Raw genomic sequence first — 23,363 nt, 5'->3', positions numbered from 1 at the left:
GTTCAGAGAGGAAGTGACTTGCTCAAGGCAAGATAACAAGTCTGAAGAAGAGGGACACAGAGAACTCAGATCTCCCAATTCTAAGGTGGGCACTTGGGGACTACAAGATTGTATTACCTCTTCAAAATAACACAATGAAAACAGTGAAGCAATTACCTTTCTAAAAAGTGTCGTTCTGCTCTTTACTTCTGCTCCAGCCCTATCAATGGCAGATAGATTCCTTGGAGTACCTCCTGGAAATAAGAAGAGGAAAACCCTTTTAGTGCAACAAGCAGGACTTAGCCCAAACAACCCCCCAGGTACAGCTCTCTTCCTTTAGGACTATGGCATGAGTGTGCTCCCTGTTAGTACCATGTCAGCCACTACAAGATAAGGTGGCTTTGTGTTCTTTCAACTCTCCTCACAGCAGGCTTTTTGATCAATTTCCTTTGAGAAGCAGATCTGAGTGTCTTTTTAGCCGCCCCCCCATCCTCCCGCTATAGCAGGCCCAAGAGGCTCCCTCTACTTCAACGTCCTCTTCTAGCTTCTCAGGCATGCTTACACGTTGGCAAGGCTACAATGCTCTCAGCTGCTGCTTTGGTCTCCTTTTGATTTCTGATTAGAAAGCTGGCAATGATGCCACATGGCTACATTACTTTCAGGGCATGGGGTGAATGCCAGGAAGGGAGGCAGGAAAGGGCAACTTCTTCATGCCTTTACCAGAAGGAAAGGCAAGGACAATCTAGAAGGGCCAACCATCTAGGATACATGGGACTTAGCCGGGTTTGGCATCAAGAGAAGACATCTACTTTAGGGATGCTAGGTTTTAGTTTTCTTAACATTAAGTGGAAATGCCTTCTATGGGGAAGGCCAAATTCTAAAAATTGAATGAGCTACTATAGCTGGGAAGACAGACATCTCCAAAAATACTCACCTGTTGCAATCAAGCACTTTTCATAGGTTATCTGAGAACCATCATTAAGTTTCACCATGTTGCCTCTCACATCCAGGTGTACTACCTGGTATAGTCATACACAGAAAAGAGGTAGAGATGGAATTAGCTTTGAAAAGCATTTTATTGAGATGATATTCACATAACATAAAATTCATCTTTTTAAAAAATTATTTATTTATTCATTTTTATGTGGTGCTGAGGATTTAACTCAGGGCCTCACACATGCTAAGTGAGCACTCTACCATTGAGCCACAACCCCCATCCCCATCATTTTAAAGTATACAAATCAGTGGCTTTTAGTATATTCATAAGGTTGGACAATCATCACCACTATCTAATTCCAGAACATTCCTATCACTCCCCAACCCCCCAAAACCCTGGACCTATTAGCTAGTTGGCCCAATGAGGATTAGTTCTGAACCTAAAATCATCCTTAAAAAACATTTCTCAGGCCCAGGCACAGTGGCACCTATTGTAATCCCAGCAGCTTGGGAGGCAGAGGCAGTAGGATTGACAATTTTGAGGCTAGCCTCAGCAACTTAGTTGAGGCCCTAAGCAACTCAGCAAGACCCTGTCTCAAAATTTAAAAAAAAAAAAAAAAGGAGCTGGGGATGTGACTCAGCGGTTAAGTGCTCCTGGGTTTAATCCCCAGTACCAAAAAAAAAAAAAAAAAAAAAAAAAAAAAAAAATCTCAGTAGTTAATAGAACCATAGTTTCTAGTGCCCAGTTTCTCCAAGTGGTCATAAGTTCCTAAGCAGCCAACAATAGGGCCAGTGAGTGCTCAAGATTCTAACCTGATTTGTGGAAGTGGAGAATAGGGACAACCTTTTCTACTTGGCTATCTGGAAGTCTTACTTCTTTGTTAACAACTCCCCTTCATCCTTGAGGGAGAGCTGAGTGTCGGTGGAGAAAGCATTCTATAAGGATGAACCCAGGGGGTGCATAACCACTGAGCCACATTCCCAGCCCTTTTTATATTTTATTTTGAGACAGAGCCTCACTAACTTGCTGAGGCTGGCTTTGAACTTGCAATCCTCCTGCCTCAGCCTCCTGAGCTGCTGGGAGTACAGGTGTGTGCCATAGCTCCTGGCTCATTTAAACTTTTTTTTAGTATTTTTTTTTTAGTTTTAGGTTGACATAATATCTTTATTTTATATTTATGTGGTGCTGAGGATCAAACCCAGTGCCTCATGCATACAAGGCAAGCACTCTACCACTGAGCCACAACCCTAGCCCCTCATTTAATCTTTTAAAAATAGTAGTTTAGCCTCATTTCTAACTTCACAATGGTATCTAAACTGCCAAATTGAATGGGGCATTTTAGAATTCTTATCTTTTTTGGTGCTGGGGATTGAATCCAGGGCCTTGTGAACACTAAGCTACTAAGCCCTACCACTGAGCTATATCCCCAGAACTACAATTCTTTTCTTACTAAGTTCCTTAGTCATGTAACATACTGGATCACATCTTCCTTCTTGCAACTCCCTAAATTCTTGGTTCTGGTCCTGGATTGTCCCTATACTCCTCTGGAACTCTGTCCTTGACTCCTTTGTGGATTCTCCTTCCTAAGCCTGTCTTCTAAACTATGAGATTCTCCCGGGCCTTCTTTTTTTGCCCCACTTTCTCAAAAGGTAAATTCCTTCCTGGGAGGCCTCACAAACTCTCAAGGTTTCTACTCCTATACCTACTCAGATGATTTCCAAATCTCGATTTTTTTTTTTTTTTTGGTACTAGGGATTGAACCCAGAGGCACTTTACCACTGAGCTACATCCCCAGCACTTTTTTTTATATTTTATTTTGAGACAGTGTCTCACTAAGTTGCTTAGGGCCTCACTACCTTGTTAAGGCTGGCCTTGAACTTGCAAACCTCCTGTCTTGGCCTCCAGAGTCCCTGGGACCTGGGATTACTAGTGTGTACCACTGCACCCAGCTGATTTCTGAATCTCTGAGCCCAGGCCTTCCCAAGTGTTATACCCACATAACTGCCCAGAAGACACATTTCGATATTCCAGCTCATACTTAGTAATCCAAAACTTAAATTTGTCTTCTTCCCTTAAATTAGCTCTTCCTTTTTTAAAAAAAAATTTTGGAACTGGGGCTTGAACCCAAGGACCCTTTACCACTGAGATAAGTCCCCAAATCTTTTTGAGACAGGTTCTCACTAAGTTGCTTAGGGCCTCACTAAGTTGCTGAGGCTGGCCTTGAACTTGCCATCCTCCTGCTTAAACTTATTTAGTTGCTGTGAGTTCAAACATGTGCCACCATGCTTGGCTAACTCTTCCTCTTGTAATGTCTTTCTCAGTTGGGGGTCCATCACCATCCATTCAGACACACAAGCTAGAATTCAGAAAGTCATTTTTGTCACTTCTCCCTCCTTCAACGTCCACCTTCAACCAACCTCAAGGCTTTGTTAAGTTTAACTCCTAGGCATGCTACAAGTCTGTTCCCCATATTCATCACCTTTCTTTTATTCCTAGTACTAGGGATTGAACCTAGGTCCTTGCAAAGGTCATCAGCTTTGTATCAGGAAGTAATACAGCATTGAGAACTTGATCTCTGGAATCAGGAAGTCTGAGTTCCAATTCTGTAGTCAGACAGACCTGTTCTCAAATTCACTTTTTTTTCCTTTTCTTTTCAGTACTGGTGACTGAAACCAAGGGTGCTCTATCACTGAGTTATATCCCAAGCCCTTTTTACTTTTTGAGACAGAGCCTCACTAAGTAGCTGTGTCTGGCCTCAAACTTGTGATCCTCCTGCCTCAGCTTTCCCAGTTGCTAGGATTACAGGTGTGGACCACTGCATCTGCCTTCAAATTCTGTTTTTGTTTCTTTAGCGTAATGAGAATTGAATCCATGGATACTTTAGTACTAAGCTAAGTTTCCAGGCCTTTTTACTTTTTATTTTGCAACAGGGTCTCACTAAGTCACTGAGGCTGGCCTCAAACTTGCAATCCTCCTGCCTCAGCCTCAAGTCACTGGGATTACAGGTATGCAGATGTATGAAATGCTGCACCCAGCTTCAAATTCAGTTGTTGTTTGGGTACCTGGGATTTAACTGAGGGGCACTCGCCCACTGAGCTGCATTCCCAGTCCTATTTCGTATTTTATTTTTAGACAGGGTCTGAGTTGCTTAATGCCTTGCTTTTGTTGAGGCTGGCTTTGAACTTGTAATTCTCCTATCTCAGCCTTCCAGTCGCCGGGATTACAGGAATGTACTACCATATCTGGCCAAATTCTGAGTTTTTTTGTTTGTTTGTTTGTTTGTTTCTGGGAATTATATCCAGAGTTGCTTAACCACTAAGCCATATCCCCAGCCCTTTCCCCCAGCTCAAATTCTGTTTAAGATTATTGTGAGAATAAGAGGAGATAATGCACATTTTAAAACGGTGCTTACAAGATCACAATAAATACTATATAAATGTTCTGGGGCTGGGGTTGTGGCTCAGTGGTAGAGTGCTTGCTTAGGACATGTGAGGCACTGGGTTCAATCCTCAGCACCACATAAAAACAAATAAAATAAAGGTTAAATTCTTAAAATAAATAAATAAATAAATAAATGTTCTTATTTCCTTTTTCTTCTTCATCATTATCATCATTACTATCCTACTTTGGGCCTGAACCATCTCTTATCTGGATTATTATAATAATCTTCAAAATGATCTATCTCTAGTCTTTTCTCTGAAATCCATCCTTGTCATAGCCAAGGGTGATCATTGAAAATCCAGTGCAAGTGTTTTATATCCTTGCCTAAAACTTGATAGCTCACTACCACAGATAAAGCTCAAGCTCCTTCACACAGCAAACAAAGCCCTTAACAACCAGGGCTCTGCGTAACTTCTGTTTCATCTCTTACAACTCCCTAACTTGAATTTTCTGCTCTTTTAGTACCTTGTAACTTGTTTTTTAGTACCTAGTAACTTGTTTTTTCTTGCAGCAAATATGCTTTCCCATACTCTTCACTCTTTGTTTATGTTATTCATTTTTTAAAAAATTTTATACAGTTGTAGGTGGACAGCATGCCTTTATGTATTTATTTATTTATTTTTATGTGGTGCTGAGGATTGAACCCAGTGCTTCACATATGCTAGGCAAGTGTTCTGCCACTGAGCTAAAGCCCCAGCCCTATGCTATTCATTTTTATTTGAATGTTTTTTTTTTACTTGAAAGCTCTTTGTTCTTCTCTACTTTATATCTCTTCATTCCCTGAGACTTCCCATTCTATAAGAGTTCCTCTTCTAGGAAACTTTTCCTGATCCATTGCTGTGCTGGATATTCTTTCCTGTGATTCCCATGACACACTGCATCACTCTTATACACATCTATGTGTTATGATTTGTTCCTGCCTATTACCATTATCCCCTAGTGGGCAGGGCCTGTGTGTCATTTATACATGGGGGACACTTAACATATAATGTCTCATTATCAGTTTATCCACAAACCTATATCCACCTTTTCTGCATTATGCCCCTTAAAGAGAAGTCAGGCTGTCCTTGTCAAAGATCAAACCCCCATTTGTGCTCTGGATTCCACCCACTGAGCTTTGTACCTTCAGCAAAATATTGTCATCAATAATCCCAGAGAGAAGTTAGTATGAAAAATAGGAAGGAGGAGGAAGGGCAGAAAAGCAAATACGATCAGAAACAACTTTTAGAAATATGGTTCTCAAAAATAGAAGTTCCTTAAGAAAGTTTAGCCAGCCCAGTTTCCTAGGCTTCGAAACTAGTTTTCTCCGAGACAGATACACTAAGTAATATTAATCCTAAAATGACTTGGTCCTTCTTTGATGAACTACAGTGGCAGGGAAGACATCAATGATAGTGGAAATACACATCAACATACTTGCTGGTTGGCACCTACACAGAACCTGACAAAGGAAGCAGCCTACCAGCTCACCTTCTTCCCAGTGAGGACAGCCACACCACCATTCTCAATATGAGGCAGGTCCTGAGCAGAGACATAGAAAGAAGGTGGCTGGAAATATATGCTGTATGGAAAAGAGGCAGAAAAATGTTATAAGCACCTGGAACTGGTAGATCTGTAAAACTTAGTTCAGTATCAAAGGGATCACTTAATGAGAAAGAATTGAAACCCAAAGAATATAGTGCTGGAATCAAGAGATCTTCTAAGGAGTCCTTTGTAAGGGGAAAGGCTTCTGGACCTGTAGCTCCAAGTCTCTTATGCAAACATTCCGATAAAGAGACTCCTCTTTACTGTCTTCCCACCCTATTACTGAAATTCTGAATGCAGGCTAGGGTGTCAGAGAAAAGGCCATTAAACAGTTTCTTTTCCTTTTATGGGACATTCCCAGGCAAGTGTGAAGAAGTGACAACAGAGGCCAAGTGCATCGTCACCTGAGAAATCTATCCTAAAGGTACCAGAAATAGGAACCTTAGTATTTCGGAGGCTAACATTTACTACCAATTGTTGGTAGATCTGGTAACAGAATCCAGAATGTTCTTTGTAGCCTGTTGCTTCTAAACTGTAGGGTATTCCTGCATATAGCCAAGTCATCCTTCCTATTTGTTGCACACATGGCAAAATCCTAACCTGCTCCTATACTCAGTTGAAGTTGATAGTTAGGCCCATTTTACATCAGCAAACAAACCTTCTTTCCTTTCCATTCCACTGTTTGAATCGCAGTGTCTTTGTGACATTTGGATCATCTGAAAACCACAGTTCTTTTGAAAGAGGAGGTCGCATGTATGGCAGCTCAGGATCTTCAGATACGATCAGTACCTTTAGATACAAAAATAGCAATACGTATCAGAGCCAAGTCATTTAAAAAGAGGCAAATGTCAAAGTGTTCACATAGGCTGAGTGCTACCAGACTATATCCTCTGTGCCAAACAAAATAACATGCAACTTACCCTGGCCCCAGGATCCCGAGCCCGGATGGATCTGGCTGCAGCAAAAGCAGCAGTGCCTCCACCGATTAGTAGGAAAGGAACATGACTTGGTATTCTGACCTGAGGAACCGGCTCGCCTTCTGGAGCTTTAAGCAATAGACCAAACAGGGTGAATCTTTTTATTGTTGTTGTTACTGGGTATTGAACCCAAGGGTGCTTTACAACTGAACCACCTCCCCAGTGCTTTTGTTTTTTTTTTATTTTGAAACAGGGTCTCTCCAAGTTGCTTAGGGCCTAAGTTACTGAGGCTGACCTCAAACTTGCAATCCTCCTGCCTCAGCCTCCTGAGCCACTGAGATTCCAGGCATTTGCCACTGTGCCAACCCAGAGTGAATCTTACAGACTCAGATGACTCGTTGTTATTATTAAAAAAAAAAATCAACTTGCACTTGGTCTCAATCTTTTACATAAAGGTAGTAAAACAGATGGGTGCAGTGGCACATGCCTGTAATCCTAGCAGCTCAGGAGGCTGAGGCAGGAGGATCACATGTTCAAAGCCAGCTTCAGCAACTTAGCAAGGCCTATCTCAAAATAAAATATAAAAAGGGCTGGGGATGTGACTCAGTGGTTAAGCACCCCTGGGTTCAATCCCCAGTACCAAAAAAAAGTAGCAAAACAGCACCTACACTAAATAAATTTGCTATGGTGTGACTGAAGCACTTGCCTAGCATGCTTGAGCCCCTAGGTTCAATCCCCAGCAATGTTAAAAAACAAACAAAAAAACAACCTTCACAGTATCCTAATAGGAGAGGTAAAGCAAGTATTCCTTTCACTTCACAAGTGAAAAAATACCAAAAAAGGTGAATTATTTGGCCCATGTCATTTATTCATTAGCTCTGTAGTGAATAAGGTCCTAGCTTAAATATTTAGTTATTTCTAAAATATACTAGAAAGTATATATTAGTAGGCTTGTACCCTGCCCATTAATTTCCTACTGACCACCAAGATAATATCAAGTTCAATTTCACCTTTTGTTAGCAATAAAGGGAGAACACCCAGGAAGTCAATTGGGGATTATTATACAAGGATCAAGAATAAGAAGGCTATTGAAGAAAGCAAGGCAAACCACCCACCCATATCTGAGGGGCTTATTAAAGGATTAAAACAATTCCTCTCTGAAAAACCAAGTCTCAAAAGGGGAACATAACAGACAAAATTTTTTTTGCTCATTGAAAAAATGGCTTTTATCTCTTTTTCAGTAATTTTCCTCACCAACCTTGTATTTTAAGAATCTAATATATCAAGCACAGTGGCATATGCCTATAATGCCAGCTATTCAGGAGGCTGACACAGGAGGACTGCAAATTTGAGGCCAGCCTTGGTCACTTAGTGAGACCCTGCCTCAAAATTTAAAAAAATAAAAATAGCTGGGGATGTGGCTTAGGGTATAGTGCCCCTGGGTTCAATCCCCAATACCCTTCCCCAAAACAATCTAATATGAAGAAAAAAGGAATCATAATCACCCTCATTTTATCATCAAGCCCGAATGCCAGACAAACATTTTAACAAATTGCTCCTGGTTTGGGGGTTACACCATGATTTACAATCTTACACTATCATCACTTCTATAAGATAATTTACAAACCATGGCACCCAAACCACTTAGAACTTTCTCTTCATGAGTTTCAAATTACACATAATGAGAGCTCAGGACATACTCACCAGATGATGTGGCCCTTCTCTGTTTCTCTTCTGGTGTCATCCCTAACTCTGATATTCTTTCATTATATCTTTTTTGGTCATCTTTTATCGTTTTGTAGGCCTGCAGATCCAAACACAGAAAAAGATTATTTCAGCATACAGCTAACTCAAACCACAAGGAATATCAGGAATATCATCTTTCAATTAAATGAGAAGCTTTTGTCTACATGAGGCTAGTTCCTCTATATTAATATTACTGAGGCAAAATTCTTTAAAAATATGGATATATACACACTTGGTGTATTCAAAATTAAATGGAGACTATTCAAAAATTAAATCAAGACTATTCAAAATCAAATGGAAATACACCAGTTTCAGATTTTCTGAGGCTCTCTGTAAAAAAACTCTCATGATATTTAATTCTGAAGGTACAGATAAAGAAAAAAATAATTCATACTAGTAAGTGCTAGAAAGGGCTAATGTTTATATCAGTACAGAATAGGGCTCCGGGCTATTGCTGGCTATGAAGTCAATCTACATGATCTCAAGCAGAAGTTGGGAAATAAAAATTTCTTGGTAGACCTATTCCAGGTTTGCTAAGGTACTCAGATAATTGCTTGGATATGTGGCCACCTGTGTCCTATTCTTATAGAGTAACTCATCTTTCCCTCAACAGCCTGTCCTTTTTCTAAATTGATGAGGCAAGAGTCTCACTCAGAAAGACTACACACATATATTATGAAGGTTCAAACACCTTGCCTAAATACTTGTATCAAACATACTGTTTTCTACCCTTTCATACTGAAGAAGGATATCTTGGTATTATGACTAGGTTTTGTTATTATTGGTTGTTCATTTTATGACACACAACACCTATTAGTGACTTTTTGTTTATTTTTAAAATTTTAATATATTTATTGGTACTGAGGATTAAACCTGGAGCCCTGCACATACTAGGTAAGCATTCTATGACTAAAGTACATATCCCAGCTCTAATAGTGACTTTTTAAAAAGTGGTAGGCAAGAACAGGAATTTAAATGACCACATGTCAAACGAAGCCCCAGATTGATTAATTAATTAATTAATTACTTCTGTAATTAACTAGAGTAAGCAGAGCAGCCCATTAAGTGACATATTACAACTGGGGAATCTGGACCCTAAGAGTTCAGTTTAACATTCATCAATCTGAAACAAATTAACATGAGACAGATGGAGTAGAAACTACTATACGTTAAAAGACAATGGGTATTCTTTCAATTTACCACTAAATTCATCAAATAAGTGAACTGAATTCAATTAACATTAATTTCAGGAAGGAAGAGTTTTTTTTTTTTTTTTAAACATCTTGGCATCAGGTTACTATGTATATACAAGTCCAGTATTTATCCATATTTAAAATTTTTTTCTATTTAGGAAAGAGACTTTTGGGCTGGGGATGTAGTTTAGAGGTAGAACACATACTTAGTATGCACAAGCCAAGGGTTCAATTCACAGCACCAAAAAAAAAAAAAAGACTTTTACCAAAAGATGGTTTAATCTGGTCAACATGAATGAATGGATAAATAAACTAGGGCCATGTTCATATTGGGAATGACAGCAGAAAATGGTCTAAGCCTGGCTCATACCTCCTAATGGCTTCACACATGAAGGGAAGAGCAGAGCAAGAAACAGAGATTTAGTAGGGAACGGGCAAGAATGAGGTTATATGTGTACGTATATCAGCTTTTAAGCTAAAAGTTTAAGAATATAAATAAGCTTACAGGCATACTAAATAAAAATTTACCTTTCCCCCAAGGGTTTCTATAGTCCCACTTTGCACAGATTTCTAATTAGTGACATAAATACATGTTGGGTTAAGAAATACTATAAATTTGTGAAAAGTATTAGTGGGGAAAATCTTTCTAAAAAGATGAATATGGTGCTGTTTGTTTTAAGCAGATTTGGAACCAAACAGGTCATTTTTTGGATGAGGCAATGTGCTCCTGTTAGTTGAATAATGGCAAAGGCCCAAATATTCAATTTCATTAAATATTCTAAATGCCATTTTGGCTATAGCAGACTGAGACTAGGGGATCTACCTGTGGTCCTAGAGAAAGTCACCAGCAAGAGGAGGAAATGCTCTCATGTGGATGCCAATCAGAAGCTCATGTTTACATCTAGGCAGCAGAAATGCTGTTCAAAACCAAAGTTTCTCAGATTGTGTGGTTGCAACCCATTAGTGGGCTGTTAAATCAGTCTACAGGTTACCACCAACCAGCATTAGGGAAAACATCAGAGCATATCACATCTAGTAAAAGTATCATTGCTTGAAACTTTCAGTTTTATGTATTTGTAGCTATATAGGTTGAGGTGTAAGACAAAAATGCATTTTTTACTGTGGAACATGGTGAAAGTTTTTAAAAAGCTCCCTTCTTTGTGTGTGTGGGGTAAAGTGGAAAGATAGTAAAGAGCTTTTGATAAAGGAATTGCTAAAGTAGTGATCATATTCAAATTATGAACATTTCCTCAAATGAGAGAAAACAATTATGAAGGAATAGTTAAGTACTAGAAGTTTGTGTCCTCTCCCCAATTCACACTCTGAAGTCCTAACCTCCAATGTGACAGTATGTAGACATGGGGCTTTTGGGAAATGATGGAGGTTAAATGAAGCCATAAGGGTGGGCCCTAATCCTTTAGGGCTGGTGCCTTTATAAGAAGAGAAGAGCCCTGCATAGGCCTCTGATCCTAGTGACTAGTGAGGCTGACGGAGGAGGATTGCCAAGTTCAAGGCCAGCCCCAGGAAATCAGCAACACTCTGCCTCAAAATAAAAAGATCTGGGGATGTAGCTCAGTTAGAGTGCCCCTGGATTCAATCCTAGTATGGTGGGGGGGACGGGGGAGAGAACACAGACACAACAAAACTACCTAACTTGCTTTCCACCATGTAAGGACACAGCAAAAAGGTGGCTGTCTGCAATCCATGAAGAGAGTCCTTACCAGAAACTGAACCCTGACTGACCAGGATCTTGCACTTTCCAGCCTTCAGAACTATGAGAAAATAAACTTCTGTTGTTTAAGCCATGCAGTCTGTGGTGTTTTGTTATGATAGTCTGAGAATCTAATACAAACACTAAACAACTTACAGCCACATCTCACCAAATCCAGGCTCTAATTTTAAGTTAACATTTCTCTTGAGACTAATAACAATTTCAGAGAAGAAAATCCAAGTCACCTCACATCAAGGTTTCAACACATTTAAAAGCTAAAATACTGGGGCTGGGGTTGTGGCTCAGTGGCAGAGCACTTGTCTCATACATGTGAGGCACTGGGTTCGATCCTCAGCACCACATAAAAATAAATTAACAAAATGAAGATTTTTTTTAAAAAAAGCTAAAATACCAATTACTCAGGAAGCTGAAGCAGGAGAATCACAAGGTTGAGGCCAGCCTCAGCAACTGGTAAGACCCTGTCTCAAAATAAAATAAAAAGAGCTGGAGGTATAGCACCCCTGGGTTAAATCTCCAGTATTGGATAAAAAAATTAAACAACAGTGTACAAAGTAGTTTGATAACAGCTGTAGGTAGACAAGAGCTTATCATTGGATCTACTATAATATCATAGTTTTATTACCACCAGTGTTGGATAAACACAGAGGGAGATGAGGCATTTAACTGAATGGCTTGAGAGGAACACATGTTTCTTTGCTATTTCTAAGACAGGAAAAAGCAACAGTGATGACCCTGTCTCATGGCTTGACAGCAAGAAAATTTGCATGGTCAACTCTGTGGAGGCATCCAACTCTGGTAAGGCAACAAACCAAAGGTTTAATGGGTTTAAATTATTATAAATACATACATCTGTTGCAAACACTTCAAATCTATTTTTGAATGAATGGGGTTGAACCAATGGGAAAAGCTGAGAGAGACGTGAAATGGAAAAGTTAAGGCTCAGACAGAGGGTAGTATCTGAATGATGAACAAGAGGCATTTAGGAAAGCAATCTACATGAATATGTTAGCGTGTATCACTTTAGCCACTAGTTTGACCAAATTAGAGATTACAAAAGGGACACTGCCAAATGCATTTACTTGGAAGTAGAAGCTGTGGGTGGGTGGGGAGAATACTGCAATTTCTATGGCTTTTTGGCCCTCCCCAGAAGCATTCTATAAAATGCCTTTTCAGTCGAGTTGATCATTTTCCACAAACCACAAAAATTACATTTTGCCTAAAATAATCCAAAAAGGATGGTTCTCAAGTTAACTTTATTTGCTTATTAACATTTACTCTTCGTGACTCTTGTTACACATGCAGCACTAAAGCACAATATAATTTGTGATAAAAATAGGTATGAAATTGGAAAAAGTTTCAAACAAAGTGTTGATGATGAGGATTTGGCTTTAAATTGATGGTTTTAGATCTATACAGGAGGACTTCAACAGTTTAAAAAATGTAATTTGAGGACTCTCTAGTGACTGACAATGTCCCTTTAATAAATGCCTAGAGAAAGCACATGCTGTGAATATTTTACTATAGTCTAATGGATCAAGTTTTCATTAGTGCCATGGTCTCACCCACCATACCCCCAAATATATTTTAGTGTAAGCATCTTACATAATAAACTCCTGCCCCAGTGACTGTTGCTCCTACAATTAAGAAGTATACTAGGCTGCTGCCATCTTTCCCAGAAGCACCTGCAGACGCTAGTGATCTAGAAGGGGATCCTAGGTGATGACACTGCACAACTGTAGGTAAAGATAAGGCCAGGAAAGAAACAAAAGGAAATAGAAAAGGCACTAAGTATTAATGAAGAAATATTCAGTACAAAGGCAGGGAAGCATTTTTTGATTATTCTGTGCTAAAAAAGAAAAAAAATTAAAAATGCTGTACCAGGATTGGAGGAGAATATTATCTTTCATCAAAACGTTATCAGACAGATCTCACCTATTTCTTACTGATTTGACTCACAACTGGCAGGGCTGGCTACTCTTCTTGTGCATTTGGGAGTCAGGTCAGATAGGAGGACAAAGGCAACTTCAAATAATTTTCATGTCCCCTTCCTTTTTTATTTTGGTGCTGAGGATTGAACCCAGAGGTGCTTTACTACTGAGTCACATCCCCAGTCCCTCTCCTTTTTATTTTTGAGACAGGGCCTTACTAAGTTGCTGAGGCTGGCCTTGAACTTGTGATCCTCCCGCTTCAGCCTTCCAAGTTGCTGAGATTGTGCCGCTGTACCCAGCTGTCCCTTTTTTTAAAATTAGTGACCAAGGAACAAAGATAAGTTTGCTGTCTTGCCAATGAGAAAGAACTAATATGGCAATGGTTTCCAACCATTCACTCATAGTAAAACAAACAGCTCTCTTCAATCAAGTGTGTTAGTGGGTGATACCTGAATTGGTTCACTCAACCTTACAGGATCCAACTTTAGACTGATCTGCTTAGTCACAGTAAACCCTGCCAAGTTTAAAAAAAAAAACACCCACAGAATAATTCCTTTGTGACCCACTAAGCTGATTAGAGTTCATTTAAGGAGATATAATTGTGCTAATACTACATAGCAATTAAACACCATACTTCTCACCTCACACAAACTCCACTCTAAAATTGAAGATACTAGGCCTGCTTCTAAAATTTAGTCTTTGGGAAGATTCAGGGATAGTTTTCTTTTTAGTAATGCATATTTTTGATTGAAGGCTGTTGCTGTGTTTTTTTTTTAAGTGTCAATCGAAAAGTGAGGAAAAATAAAATATTTGATAAATGGATCAAAATCAAATATTGTGCTAAGGAGCTGCAATGATTTTTTGCTTTATTCATAGGTTAGTATGTTATATCCAAGAGAACAGGTACAATTTTCAGGTTAGTCAAACCTAAGAAAACAGTGGCTTTCAAATAAAGAGTACAAAGACAAGTGAAAAGAATGAAGATCATCAATCAACATGAAATAAAATTTCAGTCATTTCCACATTGGCTCAATAGGATATTAGACAGTAGGCACTTTAAAGAAGGCTTTTTGAAAAATTTTCCAAAAGGAGAATTAGTTGCAAAACTTTTAAAGCAGAGCAGTACTGAATCTATAAATGGGAGCTGTTTGGCAGCTTCTCTACACAAGCTGCTTTTCTACTTACATATGCACCAGCTCCTATTGTTGATAAGCCCACAATAAGGACTAACACAGAATTATCGATTTTGCCCCCTGATGCACCAGAGCTAGCCATTTGTCTTGTCATCTGGAGTTCTAGTGGAACATGCCATCGCTGGATCAAGTTGCCTAAAGGAACACAATTTTTTAAGACACACATACACACACACAAAAATAAAACAGTTAATACATGTTTATGATTTGATTAAATGTCAATGCATTGTAGATGTAAAGACTTACTACACATTGCACTGCATGGTATTTAATGTTCAATGACCAAAAAAAAAAAACAATTGAAAATGTACACATAAATACTACAGATATCTGAAATGTACATTCTTAAGTTGAAGTTTTTTTAATACCATTATTTATTTATTTTTATGTGGTAGTGAGGATCGAACCGAGTGCCTCATATGTGCTAGGCAAGCGCTCTACCACTAAGCCACAACTCCAGCCCCCAAGTTGTTGGAGTTTTTAAGAGACAATTTAATGCTGCCCAATGAGGAAATTGATAGCTTCCAGAAAAGTTCATTAAAAACATATAAGCAGTTCATCAAATACTTCTCCCTTTACATATTCACCATAAATGAAGAAAACACAGAGAGATGATTGATTGGGTAGATATAGTCATCTCTTGGTATCTACAGGAGAAGAGGATTGGTTCCAGGACCCCTGGAAGATACCAAAATCTATGGTGCTCAAGTCCCTTATATAGAATGACATGGTGTTTGCATATAATCTATATACATCCCCTTTTATACTTTAAATCATCTCCAGATTACTAATAAAACTTAATGTAAATAGTTGTTATACTAAATTATTTAGGGAATAATGACAAGAAATCAGCCTAAACATATTCAGCACAGAAGCAACTTTGAAAAAAAATATTTTTGATCTGTGATTGGTTGAATCTGTGGATATGGAACCTGTGGAAACAGACGACCAACTGCACACAAAGTTAACTACAAACTACTTGGGACATTTCAGGAGTAATCTAAATAGCTCAAACCCCACACAAATTAAACACTGCAAAACAACTTAGGACACAGTTCAGTCTGGCATGAAAGGTAATGTGTCTTAGAAGAAAGAAATGTTAAAACTCAGAACAAAATCAGAAAAAAAATTTTCATAAGTGAATTTATCTCCCCAAAGGAACTGAAGAATTTTAGACTACAAAATATTTTCCCAAATGACAAAATTTAAAATGTCCACCAATGATCTGGCTCCTGCTCCTCCAAAATAATACAAGGTTATTCTGATGTAGTACATAGAGTTATGTAATGATCTGATGATCATCATAACACTCACACATGGAAATGTAAGACTTTCATAGATTTCTTTCTCCAGGGGGATGCTGACATTTTCAGATGAAGGAAGGTCTCAGTACCTTCTTTGTTTGTGCCATCCCTCATGGTTGCTGACTATTGACCTAGAGCAGCATTTTTTTTTTTTTCTGTAAGGATCAAATAGTAAATGTTTTCAGCTTTGTGGGCTGTTTGGTCTCTGCTATAACTATTTAATTTTGCTGATGGTGCATAAAAGCAGCCATGAACAACACATAAATGAATGGCATGACTGCATTCCAATAAAATTTTATTTATGGACATTAAAAGTTGAATTTTACATAATTTTATGTGCTACAAAATAGTATTTCATATTTTTTGGTCATTTTAAAAATGTTAAAACCATTTTTAGCTTGTGAGGCATACAAAAAGCAGGAGGCCATAGACCAAGTTTGGCCTATAATTGTAGTTTGCAAACTTTAATCTAGAATAATGCTTCTCAAACTTTAAAGTGTGTTAGAATCCCCTGGAAGGTTTGTTAAAAAGTAGTTGGAGCTGGGTACAGTGGCACACACCTGTAATTCCAGTGGCTTGGGAGGAGGCTGAGACAGAAGGATCGTGAGTTCAAATCTAGCCTCAGCAACTTAGTAAAGCACTAAGCAACTCAGGGCTGGGATTGTGGCTCGTTGGTCAAGTGCCCCTGAGTTCAATTCCTGGTATCCCCCCCTACCCCCGCCAAAAATAGTAGCTGGTCAGGCCCTACTCCCAGTATTTCTAATTCTAGGTCTGGGATGGGCCTAAAGAATTTGCATTTCTAAGGCTGGAAATGGAGAATATTATGCTAAGTGAAATAAGCCAGTCCCAAAAAACCAAAGGCAGAAATGTTCTCTGATATGTACATGCTAATCCATAATAAAGGAGGGTAGGGAGGGGAAGTATAGAAGTTCAGTGAAGTAGACAAAGGGGAATGAAGGGAAGGGATGGGGAGGGGGCTAGGAAAGACAGTGGAATGTATTGGATATAACTTTCCCTATGCTCATATATGAATAATGGACCAGTGTAACTCCACATCATATACAGCCAAAAGAATGGGAAGTTATACTCCATGTATGTATGATATGTCAAAATATACTCTACTGTCATGTATAACTAAAAAGAAATAAAAGAAAGGCAAACAAATTTTATTTAGAATTCTAGGACAAAGAATTTATGTTTAACTGTATGCATAATTTGGGAATAACAGATGAGTACACCCTAAAAATAAAGGAATTTGCCTTCTTAGAAATTCCTAGATGAATATATCTGATGACCCTGAGTGGGTGACACCACGGCTTGAAACTACTAGATGCTGGTGGATACACTCCAGTCCTGACTAGGTTCTTTAATTCTTACCCCGGCACCTCTCTTCCTCCTTCTCTTTCCCCATCCCTCTATGATATTTCTGCCATTTACTTATATTTTTTCAAATTAATTTCTTGTGGATATACACAATGTAGAATCACTGTGGTATATCCATATATGAACACAGGAGAATTATGTCAGTTTTATTCCACTGTCTTTTTCCTATTCCCTATCCCTTTCCTTCATTCCCCTTTGTCTACTTACTAAACTTCTATTCCTCCCTGCTTATGCTTATTGTGGGTTAGCTTCCACATATCAGAGAAAACATTCATAAAGACAAACAGAATGGGCCCTGGTAGTGGCATTTCACCTGTACTCGCAGAGATTAAAAATAAGGTGCTTTCCCCCCAGCGGCTCAGGAGGCTGAGACAGGAAGATCACGAGTTCAAAGCCAGCCTCAGCAATGGCTAGGTGCTGAGCAACTCAGTGAGATCCTGTCTCTAAATAAAATACAAAATAGGGCTGGGGCTGGGGCTCATTGGTTCAGTTGAGTGCCCGTGAGTTCAATCCCCAGATCATCATCATCATCATCATCATAATGCACTTTCCCTCTTGCTTTCACAGTGCCAGGATGGGGGGGGGGGTGTAAAAACCAGTCCAATACAGATTTGCAGTCTCTCATCTAAAATACTTGGGCACTCAAAATTGGTCTTAAATATATAACGTACATACCACGTAGTGACACCTGGCACAGTAAGAGGCAGCTAACTAGAGTCAAGCACATTAATATTTCTATGACCAACTACACTACATGGGGATTTAAAAAATTATAAGTAGGGCTGGAGACATAGCTCAGTTGGTAAAGTGCTTGCCTCATATGCACAAGGCCTTGGGTTCGATCCCCAGCAAAAACACACACGCGCGTGCGCGCACACACACACACACACAATTATAGTAGCCTCTCTCCAATTCAGGTCAAGTTTTATACTGACCTGCAAATGAGTTACAAAACCCTGACAGTTCTATTGGGATTTCTGAATTACAGATAGAGACACTGGATCTACACTCTTAGAAAAGGAAATGTATTTTTCTTTTCTTATTTCTTACCTGCTTTAGAAACTTTCATCACAACATGAAATAAATGGTTAATATTTGGAAACAACAATAAATCATGAAAATAAACATGTGAAAGGGGGAGAAGCTTATCTGGGCAAGTTTTTGATTTTCAGATGCCCATAAAAATAATAAAGATTTAGAAGTAGAAATGAATAACTGGAAGAGCTTAGAAAATGAAACTGGCAAGAAAAAGTTCCATGTGATTAAGCTTGGTTCCCATGTTTAGCCCAGAACATAAATGTTCTTCTAAAAAATTCTGTTTATCCTTCTAGAAGATACTAAATACAAACACTATAACAACTTGAATTTAACACTGCTGTGTTTATTCTGTTTTTTTTTTTTTTGCTTGCTTTTCATGGACTGATAAAACAAAGCATAAATTGAGGAAAGTTCCAGTTTTGCCTCAATTTACCCTGAAAAGAAGATATGTAAAAGTAAATTGACTTTGGGACCAGGGTTATGGCTCAGTGGTAGAGTGCTTGCCTAGCATGTGTGAGGTACTGGATTCGATCCCTGGCAAATTATGTCTATCTACAACTAAAAAAATATTTAAAAAAAAGTAAATTGGGGCTGGGGATGTGGCTCAAGCGGTAGCGCGCTCGCCTGGCATGCGTGCGGCCCGGGTTCAATCCTCAGCACCACATACAAACAAAGATGTTGTGTCCGCAGATAACTAAAAAAATAAATATTAAAATTCTCTCTCTCTCTAAAAAAAAGTAAATTGACTTTAAAAAGCTAACATTTAAGCTACTGCTTGAAAAGAAATATAATACACTACTATCATTAAAAGAACTTTTTACATAACTACAAAATTACTTTAATTTTGTAAAAGGTACCAAGGTAAGTATTATATGGATGTTTATATTCTTCTCTGATTTTCTTTTACCCATGAAAGTACTGCTATACCACTCTCTCCAGAGTTTCAAAACTTTAGAAAAATTTCCATCATGACTGAAAAATGCTTTTTCACTTATCTTACCAAAGTGGGAAAAGTGGAGTTACTTCTTGACTTCTCATTATTGCACTAGTTTGCTTGTTTGGAATTTTCTGCAGTCAAGCTAGGTGTGGTTACATAAACCTGTAATCCCAGTGACTATAGCCCCCAGGCTGAGACAGGTGGCAATTTAGTAAGACCTCCAGCAACTTAATGAGACCCTGTCTCAAAATAAAAAATAAAAGGACTGGGAATGTAGCTCAGTGGTAAAGCATCCCTGGGATCAATCCCCAGTATCAAAAAGAGAAAAAGAAGAAGAAAAACTGCAGTTAGACTGCACATATACAGGTTGAGCTTTCTTCTGCACACTTAGTGTTTGATTTCCAATAAGCCAATTTGTTCTGTGTAACAGTGCATGATACATAGCATGTGTTTCCTCAATAAATGTTTGTTGAATGAATAAATGAAGGAAGGAGATAGAAATTGATGTTGACTTAACATTTAAAAATTATTTGCAATGTTCTTTTAACCAGATCCCATTTACTTTCATGTTGTTTAATAAATTAGCAAAAATTTAAAAAAATTTAAACACCACAGATTAGCATCAGAACAGTACCTAAACCAGCAAACTCATTTCTGTAGGTTTCATAATCCATTTTTCCATACTCCCTGAAGGCCTGTTCCAGAAACATATCTACACACCGAGGCACCTAGGAATCCCAAATGGTTAAGAGGTCTATATATGCTCTTGAGACCTGATTCCTGAGTGTCAAACTGATTTTTCTAACATGAATAAAACAGAGGGCAGAACACCTACAGAGAGAGCCTATTTATTTATTTATTTGTTGGTACCATGGATAGACCCCAGGGGCGCTTTACCAATGAGCCAAATCCCCAGCACTTTTTGAGACAGGGACTCGCTAAACTGCTTAGGGCCTTTCTAAATTGCTGAGAGTGGCCTCAAACTTGCCATCTTCCTGCCTCAGCCTCCCAAGTTGCTAGAATTATGGGTATGCACCACCATGCCTGGATGAGTACCAATTTTAGCTAGATGCTTCTTTTAAGGAGTATGACAACTATTTGTTTATTGATCCTTTTTTTTTTTTTTGGTACAGGAATTAAACTTACACTGAGCTACGTCCCCAGCCCTTTTCATTTTTTTGAGACATGATCTTGCTAAGTTGCTAAGGTTGGCCTTGAACTTGTGCTTCTACTGCCTTAGACTCCCAAGTTACTATGATTATGGGATGAGGCACGTGACTATCAGCCTTTTAAAGTATCAACTTTGCTAGAATTTCAGAAAAATCAGAGTGGTAATAACTATAGTATAGTATGAACCACTCTGATGAAAGGCACAAAAGGAAAAATTATTTCAATGACAAAGAAAGACATTTAACTCTATTCTGCAAAGTCTTCCACAGAACTAGCATTTAGCTATGGAGAATTTACCATGTGTCAGAGACTGTATAAGACACTGAAGGCACAAGAATAGATAGGACATAATCTTACTCTTCAGGTAGTGTTTAGTTTAGGAGGAAAAATGACTCTGAATCTGAGAAAATGAGCTTGACACTAATCATCAGAGTTGCTCAGTTTGGTTTTATAAACCTTGGGGCAGTGGAGTAGAATGGAAAGAGTCACTACTCATGCAAAACAGTACTCCCCAAACTTTTCTAATCATATGAATTATATCTAGGACTCTAACCTGGAGATATTCATTCATTCTCATTCCCAGGAGTCTCTCCTGGAGTAGGTTTGGGTTCTGTCCTCCAATCAATTCATATGACCCAGAAACTTTTGGAAACATGATCTAGAAGAATGTTAAGACATGCAGCTACTCCCTTAAAAAGTTACAAACATTCTAGAAAATCTAACTTATTAACTGGTTATAGAAAAGGCTTACTTGCAAAAGATTTTCTTCTGAAAAGTCCTGTCTAAGCAAAAAAGGGTGAAGGAAGACTCATCTCCTAGGCTTTAAAAGTATCATTTGGCAATGTCCATAATGCTAAGATCTAGCCCACAAAGAATTCAAGTTTCCTCTTTAAAGAGGTGAGAAGGATTCCAAATAGAGAAAAATATTAAACATTTGAACTTATGGTCAGTGAGTCGGTGAGCAGTTTGATCACATGGGCAGCACAATGTTTGGTTATCAGATAAAATGTTACAGAACAGAAAAAAATATCTATTATCTAACCCATCTGCTTCTCAGGGCTGAATGCAGACATAAACTTGTGACTATTAGTTACCTTTAATCATTTCTGGAAGGAGGCAGCACATCTAAAAAATAGCACACAGTAGCTTACTACTGTTCGTTTATTTATTCATTTATTTTTTTGATACCAGGGATTGAACTCAGGGGCACTCGACCAATGAGCCACTACCGCAGTCCTATTTTTATATTTTATTTAGAGACAAGGTCTCACTGAGTTGCTTAGCGTCTCACCATTGCTGAGGCTGGCTATGAACTCACAATCCTCCTGCCTCAGCCTCCCAGACTGCTGGAGTTACAGGCATGTACATGGCACTACTACTGTGGTTTTAAGGTGAAAGGCAACATATAATGGATATGGAAATGAACCCGACAATGGTATATGTAGATGAGATAGTTTCAAGGCAGGCTTAAAGTTTGCTGACACAAGAAACATAAAATCAAAAAGAAAAGATAAAGAAGAAAATTTGCTAACAACCTGGCAAAGAACTAGGTGAGGGGCAGAGAGGAGGGGAAAGTGGTGTATAAACCTTGCCTACCTCTGAAAAAAACATATAGCAAATGCTACTATGTGAAAAAGAAATCAGATTAAAAGCAGTTGGTAATCAAGCCACAAAACAGACTTAATTCCTAAAATGAGAGTATCATAATTTCTTTTTGAAATTGTAACCTTACCCCCATCCATTTTTTAAAGGCAAGTTATATCATGCTCTGGTGCATGGCCAAAGGACAAAGAATAAGTATGTACAATTAGATAGATGAATATGACAGGAACTCAGAATTTTCCTACAGTAGACTGCCTTCAAATGAAGCCATGAAATGGAAAAAACATTTGAGTCCATATTTATCAGCAGTTCTAAATATTGTCAACCCCTTACAATATCTTTAATAAAACAATTGAACTTTGCAAATGCAAATCCTTCTGGTTAGACTTCAGAATGCTGGTAAAGGCTGAGATTCTTTTGTTTGTGTGTGTGTCATGCTGGGAATTGAACCTAGGGCTTTCATCATGAAAATGCTCTGCAACTGGGCTATTACCTCAGCCCCTTTAATTTTATTTATTTATTTATTTTTGTGGCAAGTTTCCCTAAATTGTTCAGGCTGGCCTCAAACTGGTGATTTTCTTACCCCAGCCTTTCCAGGGATTGGGATTACAGGCATGCCCCAATATGCATGGCTAAAGCTGTGAGTCTTAGCAAAATAAATTCACATTAGAAAGGCCAAATAAATTCACACTGGAAAGGCTAGTGTTGATGAAAATCTTTACCTTATCTTTACCTTTCTGTGTGAAATTTACATAGAATACCAACATTCTGATGCACAAAAACCCCTGCAAAAGACACCCATGGTCAGAGCATTAGTTTAAAAGGAAGGCAGGTTCCAAAAGCAATATGCCCTGGGACATAATGCCCAATACACCTATAAGGAAATGTCTGACTCCCAGCAACTGGAAAAACTATTCAAATGCAGATTTGTAAAGACTTTAAAAATCTGAGGGAAATAGCTTCCATGTTTTAAATTTTAAATCATCCAGAAGGGGCCTGGGGATATAGCTCAATGGTAGAAGCCTTGCCTAGCATGTGCAATCCCCAGCACCACCACCCCCACCAAAAAAAAAAAAAATCAACCAAAAGGTGTTTCCACAATATAAAAGCCTCCATGATAAATTCTGATTTTGTCAATGCAAATACCCTGGGATTATCATTCAAATATTATTGATTAAAAATGCACCTCATTATCTCCATGAGATTGTATAAGCAGACAGATGTAAACCATGCTCTGGTAAATTAATGGATATCGGAATCACAATGAACTAATTAATGCGAAAGGAACCAAATTCATTCTTAACTTTTTGTAACCTCAGAAAGGGAAGAAGAGTAGGAG

At 38.5% G+C, this 23,363-nt stretch overlaps 1 protein-coding gene across 2 annotated transcripts in view; it reads right to left on the bottom strand.

Moving 5' to 3' along the window:
* Positions 1 to 23,363, bottom strand: part of Aifm1 (apoptosis inducing factor mitochondria associated 1) — a 35,683-nt gene that overhangs the window by 11,277 nt on the left and 1,043 nt on the right. Inside the window, exons 2-8 of one of the 2 annotated variants that reach the window (XM_058571411.1) lie at positions 13,072 to 13,202; positions 8,503 to 8,602; positions 6,802 to 6,926; positions 6,540 to 6,670; positions 5,828 to 5,918; positions 914 to 998; positions 157 to 233 (exon numbers count right to left, since the gene is read on the bottom strand). In XM_058571411.1, the coding sequence (XP_058427394.1) occupies positions 157 to 233; positions 914 to 998; positions 5,828 to 5,918; positions 6,540 to 6,670; positions 6,802 to 6,926; positions 8,503 to 8,602; positions 13,072 to 13,202 (740 nt within the window). Of the gene's footprint in view, positions 1 to 156; positions 234 to 913; positions 999 to 5,827; positions 5,919 to 6,539; positions 6,671 to 6,801; positions 6,927 to 8,502; positions 8,603 to 13,071; positions 13,203 to 14,582; positions 14,726 to 23,363 lie in introns of both variants that reach the window. The other variant, XM_046468325.2, reaches the window with a different exon arrangement.

This window comes from Marmota monax, unplaced genomic scaffold, assembly GCF_021218885.2.
Source record: "Marmota monax isolate L192 unplaced genomic scaffold, Marmota_monax_Labrador192_F-V1.1 WCK01_AAM20220418_F8-fsc00054, whole genome shotgun sequence".
NCBI classification, from domain to species: Eukaryota; Metazoa; Chordata; class Mammalia; order Rodentia; family Sciuridae; genus Marmota; species Marmota monax.
This window is presented reverse-complemented; position numbering and strand designations above follow the sequence as displayed.